The sequence below is a fragment of the Melopsittacus undulatus genome, chromosome 4, assembly GCF_012275295.1.
Source record: "Melopsittacus undulatus isolate bMelUnd1 chromosome 4, bMelUnd1.mat.Z, whole genome shotgun sequence".
NCBI lineage: Eukaryota > Metazoa > Chordata > Aves > Psittaciformes > Psittaculidae > Melopsittacus > Melopsittacus undulatus.
Window position 1 is genome coordinate 108,474,228 of NC_047530.1, and position 14,189 is coordinate 108,488,416.

General features: G+C 42.1%; 1 protein-coding gene across 1 annotated transcript in view; it reads right to left on the reverse strand.

Moving 5' to 3' along the window:
- Positions 1-8,646: 8,646 nt before the first annotated feature.
- CHST15 (carbohydrate sulfotransferase 15) overlaps positions 8,647-14,189 on the reverse strand; it is a 49,160-nt gene continuing 43,617 nt past the window's right edge. The window contains exons 7-9 of the mRNA XM_005154489.3: positions 13,664-13,820; positions 10,534-10,681; positions 8,647-9,272 (exon numbers count right to left, since the gene is read on the reverse strand). Coding sequence (XP_005154546.1) covers positions 9,082-9,272; positions 10,534-10,681; positions 13,664-13,820 — 496 coding nt within the window. The 3' untranslated portion in view covers positions 8,647-9,081. The remainder of the gene's footprint in view (positions 9,273-10,533; positions 10,682-13,663; positions 13,821-14,189) is intronic.

Genomic DNA, 14,189 nt, shown 5'->3' on the forward strand with positions numbered 1-14,189 from the left:
GATGTAGAGGGTTTATTTTTTTTCAGTCTAAGCTTGTTTTTATGTGTTCATAGTACTACTGAAGCAAAAGATGCTTCAGCAACACTCGGTTTGGTAATGTCACTGTGAGGCAACAGAGCACTTAAATACTGTTTAATGATTCAATAAATACTGGTTTGACTGCTTAGCATGCGGCTATCACAGAAGGATTTTTCAGTGGGCGTAAGTTGTTCGTATGTCCTTTTCCTGATATATCATGCTCCAGGATAACTAAATAATGCACTGCAATTAACATACTCCTAGAGTTTGGGCTTATGTTTGCCAGTCACAATAAGGAAGTGGTATTTCTATTTGCTGCCTTCAGAATCCATATTAGTTGCACTGAGGTTTGAAAAGGGATTTGTATTCAGCAGCACAGATCAGAGTGAATAGGCTACCCCAGACCTGGTGGGCTCATGCAGAAGAGAGAAGGATCACAATACCAATGCCTCTACATGAATAACATCAGTGCTGTGTGGTTGGAATCGATGATCTATAAGGTGTTTTCCAATCTAAATGATTACAGCAGTGCATGTAAATTGTACTGCTGTGCATGTTTCAGTCCTTTTGCCTAATTTTCCCCGTGCTCTTTGTGTTATGGATGAGTTATGTTGTATGTGAGTTATATTGAGTTGTGCTGAGTTATGTGTGAGTTATATTGAGTTATGTTGAGTTATGTACAAGTTAGATTGAGTTATGCTGCTATGTAGGGGTTATATTGAGTTATGCTGAGTTATGTATGTGCTTGTGTTATGCAGCATGAGAACCACTTTCACTTGGTGTGACTCTGGGAAAGCCTCTGTTAAAAGCTTTTTGTTAGTGGATCTCTCACTAGGATTATCCCACCTGGCTGCAGTCACCATCAGACATGTCCCTTCTTTTTCCCCGGGTTTCTTTACCTGCCTCCTGGGTGTCATTTAGAGAGCAGCACATCTGGGACTGCCCATTGCACTCCAGTGTTTCCAGCTGCAGCTGAATATCCAGTTATGCCCTGCCCTCTTGTGGTGTGCTGCTGGCCTGATCGCACCTCATCTGATCTTACACCACTGGAGAACAAACGCCTGGAGACCCCTCAAAGCTGCAGCTGAGGGGATGGGCTGCCAATGTGTGAACACGCTGCAGGCAGATGGGTTTTGGCAAGTGCTGTGCTGCTCCTGCCACACATTGCCTCTGTCAGCAGCATCACATCCCACCACCTAAAATTGCCACCATGGCTTCTCACAGAGACTAAAATGAAAAGCCTATGTGATTTTTGCCATCTGTTACACACTCTTTGGACCACAGTCCTGCCCTTGGATGGTCCTCCCATCTACAGTCTGCATGCAGGGACTGAGGATATCTGAGACATCCCCTAATCAGAGAATGCTGGAATGGTTTGGGTTGGAAGGGACCTTAAAGCTCATCCAGTTCCAACCCCTGCCACGGGCAGGGACCCCTTCCACTGGAGCAGCTGCTCCAAGCTCCATCCAGCCTGGCCCTGAGCACTGCCAGGGATGGGGCAGCCACAGCTTCTTTGGGTACAACATCCACAACAACTCTAGTTGGCTATGTCAGCACTTTTCTCTTCTTAGCTATAAATGCAGCATTTAGCCTCTTTCAGTCTCTCAATACAGTCAAGCAGCTCCTATTCTTATTTTAGCCCTTCCCCTTCAGTAGTTTCTCTATTCCCTTTAACAGAGTTTACTCCTTCCCAAGCCTGAATGAGGTGTTGGATTCTGTTGTATGAGCTGAGCAAAGAGGGGTTAGGAACACACATTTCTGCAGATCCCATCCCATCCCTGTTCCTCCTGACTTGAGGTTTGACCTCCCAGTGCAACATGGAACAAAAAACAAGACTGTGGTGGGCTCAGCTGATACATTTCCCGTCAAGCCAACATAGTTTCCCCAGATCATATCATTATTTCCTTTACCTAAGCCTTTTCAGATGGTCAAAATAATCCATCTTTTCCTCTGACAGCCCTACATCTCTTCCTGCTTATTTCTCTGTCTGATTTATTCTAGTAAACCTTGCTAGGATTTACTTTCTTCAGTGCAGTTTTGCCCTATTGATTTCTCTCACCTCTCTGGGATTTCATCTGACTCAACTGCAGGATTTCTCTCTTATTTTCCCCCTTCCTCCATCCCTTTCTGTAGCTGTTGTATCGCAGCCTTTGCCTCTTTACCCTGCCTTGTGTGCCCTGCTCATATGAATGGACAGCAGTTTTCTATCTCTGATTTCAACATACTAGAGGAAGAGTTAACATGTTTAAACTTAATTAATCATGCAGGTAATTGGGGCCACTCAGGCAGACTGCATAGGGAGCAGTGCTTGGCTCCTTCCAGGCCCGGGATAGGTTGGTTGGAGATACCCAAGTCTATTTCTGCTTTAATGCCTATGTAATGGCAGCACAACTGTCCTCTGAGTAGAAAGTTGGTAACTGCTCTTCTAGTAGAAGACCTGAGAAAGCAACAGTCACTTAAATTAAGTCAGTTCAGGCTTAGAATATGCATACGTAAATACATACATGATGTGTGTCACTGCAAGGGCTGAGCTGGGAAGACAGAAAAGCTGGGAATGACCTAGATCTGATGTTGTACACTCATCTGACTTATGGATGTGTTCAACAAGTTTATAGACAAGCACTGAAAGTTTAAACACAATTGTTTTTTCTGTAAACTCTTTTTTTCAATACATGTCTGTGGGAGAAGATCCAGCTTGGATGGATAAACTGTGAGCAGCCACTGACGGGTGATGTCCCACTACATGTACATGTGTGAAGTAGACAGCATCTTTGATCTCCGAGAAACCCAGCATGTTAGACAACCAGGATTGAGCTTCCTCAAAAGCTAAGCCCCAAGTTATTTGCCATTCATCCATGGCACAGGCCTCTGTAGCCTAAACCAAAGCTCTGGGAGCTGCTCTGAGGCTGTTCTTCCACTGCAATGCTCTGAGTATCAGCACCTTCTCTTTTCTCATTCCCATTCATTAGTAGATGAAGGGATCATTTTCCGCAATGTACCTAGACTGAGGAAAGAGCTGTGAGTTATTCTGTTCCTCTTTTGACAGTGACAGTGCTCACCTGTGTTTTCCTTGGGGAGATGCCCTGTGCAGCAGCTTTGCAGTGCCACCACTGCCGTGCAGTAAGTTGTTACTGCAGCAACTGCTACTTCAGTAATTAAACAGCAATTGTAAAGCTCTTAAAGGTGCATTTTCAGCATTTTCCTCTAGATCTTGCCTGTGATACATAGCTAAAGGAGACTGAGCAGCTGGGTAGGTGGGAAACAGGGAGTGTTGCAGTGGGTAGGACCCTGCCACTGAGCTGGGCATCCAAACTGAAGAGGAAAGGCATCTGAGGGTAGGGAGGCAGGTACTAGGTGCACTCCCATCCCTCACTGGGACTTGTTTCTCCAGGACTGGAGGTGATAAACCAGTCAGATCATGGGCTTGGGGTGTCTCACCCCACCAGAGCACCAGATGAGTCAAAAGATAAAGGCATGATACAGATGTGCACAGAAATCTTACCCCCTCTTCCTGAAGCCATCACTGGAGAGAAGTACATTTGGTGGGTGATAGGAGAAGACAGATGGACACATACAGAGCCCAGTATTCCAGTGCTCCCCTGCTCTGGCACAGCCCAAGGGTAGGAGCAGTCCCTTCCACTGCTGCAGAGACACCAGCACACCTAGACCTGCTCAAAGGGGCAGCTTTTCCACCTAGCAGATGGATGCTCAGTGATGATGAGAGCGAGGGATGGTAAGTGTGTGCTTCCTCTGACATGTGAATGTGCTGATCACTATTGTGTCTCTTCTAAATCTTATTTTTCTGTTAATTGTGACTTAATATGTACCCAGCAGGCCTCTAGTTTTCAATGGCAGCTTTCTGCCTGGCAGCCCATTAAGCCCCTGCCATGCTGGCAATCATTTTAAGGGCTGCTCCATTGATTGAGGTAGCACAGAAAGCTGGCAGAGTTTTGACAGGAGCTGTGACTTTAAAGCAGGGGTCCCCAGCAGGACACTGCTGAAATCAACAGAGGTGAGCATCTTCCCAGCCTCAGCCTCTGACATATTTGCTCTGATGCAGGCAGAGAAGCATGGACAGAAGTGTGGACCAAAGGCTTTAACAGCACCTCTGCAAACTGTGCCTGACAGTGGTTTGGCAGCTGCTCTGCTATTAACAACTAGAAGTACTACTGCAATAACACGACCTCACAAATCCCTTCTGTGCAGAGGTAAGTGCTGTATAATGGTCAGCATTGGTGCTGCCAAATCTCATTGGGAGACTGCAGCATGTGCAGGACCCTGAAGCAGCTCCCCAACAGGGACTGCAAGGATGAGGATGTAGCGAGAATTGGGTCTCTTTTCCCAAGTAACAAGTGATAGGACAAGAGGAAACAGCCTCAAGTTGTTCCAGGAGAGGTTTAGGCTGGATATTAGAAAACATCTCCACCAAAAGGGTTGGCAGGCACTGGAACAGGCTGCCCAGGGAAGTGATGAAGTCACCATCTCTGGAAGTAGTTAAAAGATATGTAGATGTTCTATTGAGAGCAATGGTTTAGTGGTGGTCTGGGCAGTGCCAAGCTAATGGTTGGACTCGATCTTTTCCAACCTAAAGGATTCTGTGATTCTACAAAGCTGGGTCTATGTGGAATCAGCGCATCCCCATCGGGTCCCCAGCTCCTGGGCTGCACGGGATGTTTTATTCTTGTGGCATTGGAAAAGAAGTGGAAATCATTTCTATTTCTTTTTTCTTTTTGCACCTGCCTTTATTTCAATATAGGATTAAAGCCCCAAACCATGTCGGCAGCACAAAGTGTTGCCTGCTTTGACCACACGATGGTGATGCAACACAAGCGTTTGTTGGGGAAATACAGCTGCTCACATCCTAAAACTATGGGATCTTAGAAGGGTTCGCTTTGGAAGGGATAAAACATCCAGCTCCAACCCCTTCCACGAGCAGGGACACCTTCCACTGGAGCAGCTGCTCCAAGCCCCATCCAACTTGGCCTTAAACACTGCCAGGGATGGGGCATCATTTAACATGCCTGTGTTGGGGATATCTGTCAGGTGTAACTTCTTATGGCACTGTTGTGCCTTGTCTTTAATAAAAGAGCATTTGGCTTACTTGGAAGATGCATTAGATTCTTGGCAGAAGGTTGTATTCAGAACTGTGGCAGCTTCACTGTTTATCTTCAATTTATTAAGCTGAAGCATACAAACCTGCGCACTGGACACAACAGATACCAGCATTTTCCATGTAAACCAGTGCTTGTTTTCCTTAGCCAGGGATCCTTTGTTTTTACTGTGCTTCTTTCAGCCAGCCAAGCTGCTTGGGCCAAACATGCAAGGTCTTACAGAAAACACATTTCACATTCTTCTGCAGTAGCAGGGAGAATATTTGGAAACAACCTCAATGCCTTTGCACTCAGGAAAGCTGCATCTTTGCCTGATTACTTTTGCTCAGCAGAGATAACAGTGAAAACACAGTATGAGACAACACATTTTTGGATGTCTCTGCAAAGAGCTGTTGCTACGCTTCGGCAAACATGGAAATCTATTGTCTTCATAGCAAGTCCAATTCCTTAGCAAATTACTGTTCTGGGGATGGAGGTCAGCTCAGCGCTATAGCGAATAGCAGTAATATTGAGTTCTTTCACAGCTAGAATTGTCAACAGAAAGGTGAAGGGAATTGGAAGAAATTGAGGTGAGCTTTATCCAGTATAGAGATCTGCTGTGAGGCTGGAGTGAAGCCACTGAATGGCAGTGGTACACTGCTCTGCGGCTGACAGAGAGGGGCTCTGACACCCAGTACTGTCACATCGTTCAAAGAAATCAAATGCTTTTTTACTTTAAGGTCACCAGATCAATACTATTTTTACAGTATGGACTAGAGAGAAACATCCTTACTTCCAAAATACCCTTTTGACAGCTAATTTCCTACTTTTTGATAGTGCTCCAACCCAACAGTATAAGGTTGCGATGTGTTAAAGCGAGAGACCATAATTTAGAGCTCATGAAAAAGATGAAGACCTAAAGGCAGCTTCAACCACAACACAGCCTCACTGGAGACTTTGCTTTCAGATCTCATATAGCTTATAGCCCCTTCCCCATGTGTTACAGTGCTCTACACAACACAGTGACGCTCAGTGCACCGCCTGCTCCCACCCTTTGGCACATCTGGACACTGCTGTCCAGCATCATAGAGGGAACCTCCAATCTTTCCTTTCCTCTGAGTCAGCCTAGGAGAGTGATGGGTATGATTCAGCCTAAAGGAGAAATTACAACCATAAAGCATGTTTTGATTTAGTTTATATACTTAGGCAAAAGGCAGAGAGAATTTCCCCAGCCACTGGTGGACTGCATGAGTCTGCTGGCAGAAACTGAGTTCAGCACCATACATCAGTGTGACACAAACCACTGTGTGTCATTGGTTCATGGCATTAACCCTCACACTAAATGGTAGTAACAGAAACGTTCCTTAGCTTTTAGGGCTGATAAGATAGCATCACAAGCTCATGGTTGTAATGTAAATATTTGACCACGGCAGATCAGGTTAGCGAACATTGTGTATAGCATTATCCTGACCACACAGTGTTGACTCTAATTCAGAGCACAGGCAGCAGAAATCTTTTAGTGTCAATAAACTGTTGGATGAAGCCTTGGGTGATATGGTTTAATGTGAGGTGTCCCTGCCCATGGCAGGGGGTTGGAACTGGATGATCTTAAGGTCCTTTCCAACCCTAACTATTCTATGATTCTATGAAAATGTTACATTTGCAAACAATGGTGAATTTATTCTGATTTTCTGGTTCATTCTGCCATGGTATTTTTTGTACTGCTAAAATAATCCATCCTCAGTTCTCAAACCATTTTTGGTCTTTTAAGAATTCCTGAACTAGAACTAATCTGTTCTGGTTGTCTAGAACTACTTCCCTAAATTACTTATTTTAGCCTTTCCAAACAGCAGACCGAATCCTTTTTAAACAGCACATTAACAGTTGGCAAAGGACCTAGAAATGTACTTCTGTTACAAAAAAATCTCACAGCATCAGTCATAGTCACGTGTGAAATGTTCAGGATTCATGAAGTTTCCAGCATTAATTCTCAGTTTAGAAACAGGAGGTAAATAACTTGGCCCTGTGGAGGAAGATGGTGAATAGTTATCCTTAGTATTTGTAAATGTATTTGTGAATCCATCGGGAAGCTGGATTGTGGGGCCCTACATAAAGATTGAAAGGACACATAAAGCCAATTATAAATGATCCGTTGGGCTTTTGATACTTTCTAGCTAGATATCAGCTTCATTTGACCCATTCAATATGCATTCAGGAAGAAACAATCCATTTTGGCCTTAAAATGAAGTCATATACAGGCAGCATTCTTATGTGTCCATGCTGGCCAGTTCCATCTGCATCTGCAGCTATCAGTGACTCTGACCAGGTATGTTTGAAATCAAATATTGAATTACTGCACATTTATGGAGAAATTTGGCCATTTTGGTCAAATAAAAACCTTCAGTGAGCCCAAAATTTCTTCATAATTGATAAAATGTTTGTTTTTACCAATTCTGCAAATCTCAACCTTCTTAACTAGATGTAGACATCTTTCCTGAAGAGGGAAATACGTAACACACAACTAATTAATTGGGTAACACATCCTCTCTATGAGGGCACAAGATACTGTGCATTCTGTCCATTTATGCATTTAATAACAAGATTTCATAATGATCTTAAAATCATAGAATCATAGAATAGTTTGGGTTGGAAAGGACCTTAAGATCATCTAGTTCCAACCCCCCTGCCATGGGCAGGGACACCTCACACTAAACCATATCACCCAAGGCTTCATCCAACCTGGCCTTGAACACTGCCAGGGATGGAGCATTCACAACCTCCCTGGGCAACCCATTCCAGTGCCTCACCACCCTCACAGTAAAGAATTTCTTCCTTATATCCAATCTAAACCTCTGCTGTTTAAGTTTCAACCCATTACCCCTTGTCCTATCACTGCAGTCCCTAATGAAGAGTCCCTCCCCAGCATCCCTGTAGGCCCCTTCAGATACTGGAAGCTGCTCTGAGGTCTCCACGCAGCCTTCTCTTCTCCAGGCTGCACAGCCCCAACTTTCTCAGCCTGTCTCCATACAGGAGGTGCTCCAGTCCCTGATCATCCTCATGGCCTCCTCTGGACTTGTTCCAACAGTTCCATGTCCTTTTTATGTTTCTTTTCAATGGAGAAGAATAATTTCATAGAACCTAACAGAAAACTCCATAAAAGCTCTTGGTGGCCAGCAATGGACTTTACATCAAGCCCGTTAGTGGTTTCCTAAGTAAACATGTGAGTAATATGAATAAATGATATGCATTTGTATTTACATGAACAATATATGGAAGACAATGAGTTTGTTATATTAGGCACTAAATGTGGCTTGCTGTTTGTACTTCAGTCATCAATTCTTACCTGGAATATAAAATGTTCTTTCACAAGATCTGTGGCTAAGAAAGTCCATTTACCTTGAAGGTATAAATTAGACTTGCAAATTTATGCAAATTCAATTATCCTTTATCTTTGTTTCAGAATTAAGAAAACATAAAAACCTTGCTAACAGCGAAGACCATTTGTGAGTATGCTGACAAAAAGAAGCCAAATTTTAGGTTGAATTCAATTAAAAATTTTAATGACTAAATGACATTGATAGTTTGAAAAAATGAATGAATAACATATACTGAAAATGAGATTATAAGCGTAATTGTAGGAAACTGATGCTAATTCTGTGTTGCAGCATCTTAAAGAAGGTTAAACTTCACCATCCCCATGGAGAGCGTAAGACATCATCTTTGTACTAATGCTTTTCCACTCTTTTCCTGGGGTAAAAGAAGTTGCAATAAACTGATAAGCAAGATGCTTTACATTCTCACAAGGAAAATGTGGTATAGCTGTCGTGAAGTGTGCTGACTGAAGGTGAGAGTCTCAGCTCATCAATCGGCTTCTCTTTGGAATGGGAAAAATGTAAAGATCCACGCACAAAAATAGAATTTAAAAAAATAAAAACTCCTTTAAGCGCTGTATTTGTGGCACTAAATTTACATATTATGTCCTCTTCCATAAAAAAGCATCATCAAAAAGAACTTGTGCCAGTTTCGTATTAAAAGGCCTGTAGAAATCTCTTAAAATTGCCTTTGTTGTTGGTAGCATAGGTCCTAGACTTCTGTCTTCAGGTCGTCTAGTGTTTGATGCAGGACTCTTTGTAATCAGTGCTTCTTGTTTCTCACTTAGAGGTCCTGTGGAAAAACAGAAGATTAGCTTAGAATATTTCACTGAAAATGCCCATGCTAAAGACAGCAAATGACTAAATCATGTTTGCGGGGGAAGATAAATGGAATTTGTGTTAGCAGCGGTGATGTCTCAGAATACTTAATACAGGCTTAGATTAGTGAAATAAATCACTGTTAGTAAATATGGAAATAATATGTTTTCCTTCCATATTAATTAATCATTGCTACAACAAGCAGCAGAAATCATTCCTGGAGGAAAAAGAGTGTTTTAGAAGACAACTATGACATTGTGGAAGGTGGCCCTGCCCATGGAAGGGAATTGGAACTAGATGATCTTTAAGGTCCCTTCCAACCCAATCCATTCTGTGAATATAACTTTCATCCATTTTGGATTTGCAATTATCTGCTAATGTTACTTAATTTTACGATGTGAGTTGTCTCATATTTGATAGTAACTTTATGGGTTTCACTCATGTAAGCCCTCTTTTTGTTTGTTTTGGAGGCTGTCAGTGGGATCAAAGTGGTCCACGGGTATAGCGATGCCCCTATTCCAGGAATAAAAGTAAGCCCTTGACAATGTATTTCAGCAAGATAAAAACCCCACAGACTTTTCCAATGTAAACCATATTCAGGAAGGAGATGCCAAACTCTTCATCTGTTCAATCTGCTACGTTCAAACTTTCTCATCATCTAGACCAGTGTTTGGACCAGCCAGACTATTTTGCAGCCACATTCTCATCCTCTTGCTACTGTCAAATCAACATTGGGCAACATTTTGTCTGCCAGTGTTTCTCTGAGGATTAGCAACAGATGTCTCAATCAACACAGCAAAAACACAACTTCCCCCTTTTCCCAAGGCTAGAAACTCAACCTTTCATCGTACTCAGATCTAGATCCTGGGTTGGTGGATGCTGGCAACAGCAGGCACACTTCAATTTGTTTAAATTGCATGGGATTGCTCTTGCACCTATGTAAACCCATGACAAACAAGCCCTGACTGCCTTCAGAAGAAGGACTGGCTTCTGTATGGTAAGATTTATCAGATACATCCCTACATGCTGAATGGTTTTGACTTTTTTTCCCTGATATAATCTTATTAACATCTTCCAATACCAGCTTTTCTATGGGAATTTGAGAGTTTTAATTTTGCTCAACTCCAGGCAACAAGTTTAATGCATTCTTCAAGTCAGATTCCTATGCTCCTATTTTGTCTCCTAATAAGCAAATATTATCTAGAAGAAGGATAAATCAGCCGGAAGACACATACCCAGATCCAGAAACTGGAACACCATGTGCATGGTGTACTTCACATTTGATGCGTGGTCCTCCAAGCGAAGAACAAGGATCTGATCTTTGTTAAAAACTGTCAGCCAGTCCAAAAGATACACCACATAGAGCCCAACCTGTAACCTTACCTGTAGGCAAAAACAATCCAAAGCAAATAAAGATGAATTCATCTTAGAACACTTGTAGCAGTAAGAAACCAAAGCTCAACTCTGCCTTTTGGGCAAAATTTCCACACACGTGCTTCTGAGGAACCATAAAAAGACAATATCTGAACATTGAACATTTGTTTAATCTTCCTTTTCTTTCCAGTGCAGCTTAAGGAAATCTATGCAGATGGCCTTTCTATTGGTTAGAGATATCATTTTACTAAGGGCTTGGTTGTGTACCTGCTGCAACAGGCACAGGTCTGCATAAAAACACTGCATAGAAACAACTATATGAAGAAGGATGCTCGGCCATCTCACCTCCATGATCCTCTGTGCTTGGGATGACCCAGCCTTCTCTGTAAGTAGTACAAATACTCTGACTTGGTGTTAGGAATTAGATTTGGATGTATTTGCTTGTATCCTCTAATTGCAATAATTAGATTTAGATCTAAGCTGAAGCAGCAGTGGCTGCTAGACACTGTTAATGGCATGTTGTCTGAGTATGCGATGAGAGTGCCAGACTATGTTAGACCAGGCATGTGAAAAGGCAGTTTTTCAGCCTATCCTGATCTAATCTCTGTTATTCTTCCCTCCTCAATTTTACATAACAAGCTGAAACATAAAAAGGGTAGTCTGGAGTTCTTAAAAGTCCAACCTCCAACTGTGCCTATAAATACTTTCCTAAATCCCTCCAGGCTCAGGAGAGAGAATCACAAATCCCAACTCATAAGCATCTTTCATAAAAAGGACTTAACATCTTTAAGTCGCATTACTGCAGAACAAATGAACTCAGATAACAGTTGTAACTTTCACTTCTTACATTGACTCATGGCCTACACTGATATCTAAATTCCAGTAAAATAAGCCATATTTTGATTTATTGCTAGTCATTATTATCATAATGTATGATTTTGATGCAAGTATTTGGCTGTTTATAACAATAAGCATCTATATTTAGCAGACTTCTTTGTATACATGCTACACAAGAACTTGAAACATTTAATTAAAACATCAGCCTAACATGTAATAATAGTGGCACATATAATAATAATAGCTCTCCAGCCCTCAGTCAATGCCCCATTTCATGGAATACTGGGGCAAACATGTCCTCAGTGATGGGTTTTGCTTTTCGTTCTCCTTGGAGATGGAGGTGAGTGAAAGGCAAGCATGAGCTGCATGATGTAGTTTGGGATTGCAGTGCTTTCCCACACAGGTTTAGAATCCTTTTTAAAGCTTTTCACCAGAAAGAGGAATTTTAAGCTATATGTCCCTATAATTTAAACTAATATGTCCCTGTAATTTTCAGTTTTCTTGGAATCATCAAGGATCTTGCTTTTATTCCCTAGACAGTGTGTTGTACTGACTTCTCTTCCATCACTGTTCTTCTGAACCAGATCATCTCCTTCCATAAAGCTCCAATGCTTCTCTATACATCAAAAGCATCAATAGCGTTTCCCAAGCCACTCTCCCTTCCATAATATCTATTCTTTCAGTTTGTTCACCCTGGCTTTGCATGCCTTTCTCTGGGTAATATGCTTTTCATTAATTCTAGGTAAGGATAAGCTGCCAAACACCCCTTCCTTTACACATTAGCAGGTATCAGCAGCAACAACGTCTACGACACCTCTTTTGTTTCAGGAATATATTAACAAACAACAACATTAAAGTCTTCTGGCATAGTCACACAATTAGCAATCTAATGAGCTCACTAGGGAAAATAATCCTTACTTTTTCAACGTGTAGCAAACCATGCACATAACAAACAGACTTTAGCAACTTGAATGAAGCAGCCGCTAAAAAAGCCCGTTGAGGAGCACAGTTAGCATTTGTGGTTTATTACTAATAGCATTTGTGGTTTATTAGGAATAGCATTTGTGTTTTATTACAAACACCTGCTTGTGGCTCTTTGGGAAGAGGCATCCTCTGTTCATTTGCAGAAGTATCTTCTTCAGAGGGCTGCCTAAGACAGCAAATGAAGATTGGTTCTGTACCCTGAGGATGAAGAGAGGAGGGAACTCTTTCCTTCTGCTTCCCTCTCTGCTTTTCTCTCCCCACACTGGAAGAAATGCATTTGTACAGGCAGATGGCTGGAAAATGAGGTGATATTGCCCAGCAGCAGCTCATGTCTGTGGAGGTCCTGGAGGCTATCAATAAAGATGAGCAGCTCCAGTCTACCTGCCAAGGTAAGTAAGAGGAATGTCCTCTGCTGTGGGGCTCAAGCCTGTGCAATACACTCTTTTATGGCTATTTTATTGAGTGGAGGAGGGCAATAACTTCCCCCTGGAGACAAAGAGAGGAAGGATTCCCTCTAAGTCCTTTACAGCCTGAGCAAATAAAATAGGATTGAATGGCAAGCTGGCCAGAAGTGATACTTCAAGCCAATCTCTTCCATATTATTTGCCCCCCCTCAAGCAAAGTTTGAAGTCATTACTACACTGAAAATGTGCATTTTGGAATACTGAGCCTGTAATACTCATCCATTCTCCTGCCAGCACTTTCTGTAGTTCCTTTTATCATTTTCTGATGTGCACAACTGAAAAAGAAAGTTTTGGGTTTTTATCTAGTTATTGGTAGCCTTTTCTGGAGAAAGAATACATCATTTCTTCCGATTTTGAGGCAATTTTGCACCAGAAAGATCCTTGCCAGAGCTACTTTTTGGAGACATCTGCAAAAAAAGCTTACACATTAAACTGTAATCTTCACTAAATGCGCTCTCCATACGCTTGCACAATAGAAAGACTGTATTATTACTGTTGGCATTCATCAGGGAACAGACTGAGGAGACAGCTGAGCCAGTATATCAGCTTTTATATGTTTACATATATATTTATGTCATCCACTTTATAAATGAAGACGGATAAAGTTTTATTTCCTGATGCTTATTTGCTCAGCATTTTGGTGTTTTAATACCCTTGACACAACGCAGCATCCCACAAGCAAGGAACCGAACTTGGAAATACATACGGGCATGGCATTGTTGAGGCTGTTGTTGTAGACACAGGCTCTTAGGGAATAATCCAGCATGCAATTTTCAAACAGCTGCAGTGATTCTGCCACTTTTTCATGAAAATCTTCCACAGATTTATTAGCACTTGCAAAGTACAGATAATCGGAGTACAATCTGTGAATGACAGAGGGAATGAAAGCAGACTTATTTACATGAGAATGGTAACCAGTTAAGTGAATCAAGGGAAAGGGTACATGTGTGTAACATTGTTGGCAGCCTGGTCAGCCAGGGATATATTTTCTATTCATTTTGATGGGGTCTCACTCAGAGTAGCATTCATTTCAGGGAGCTGCTAAACATCATCTCTGCTTTCAAGGTCAGCATCACTTGAGAACCTGGCCCTAGTAGTTGTGCAAGCCAGTATTTTCTCCTGAAAGCAAGTTTTATAAGTGTATGTGCTTTTATTTTGTGTTATCTACCAATAATGGAACTGTTCTCAGCTGACATTGGGTGTCCCTCTATATCTGGTGCTCCACACTGCCA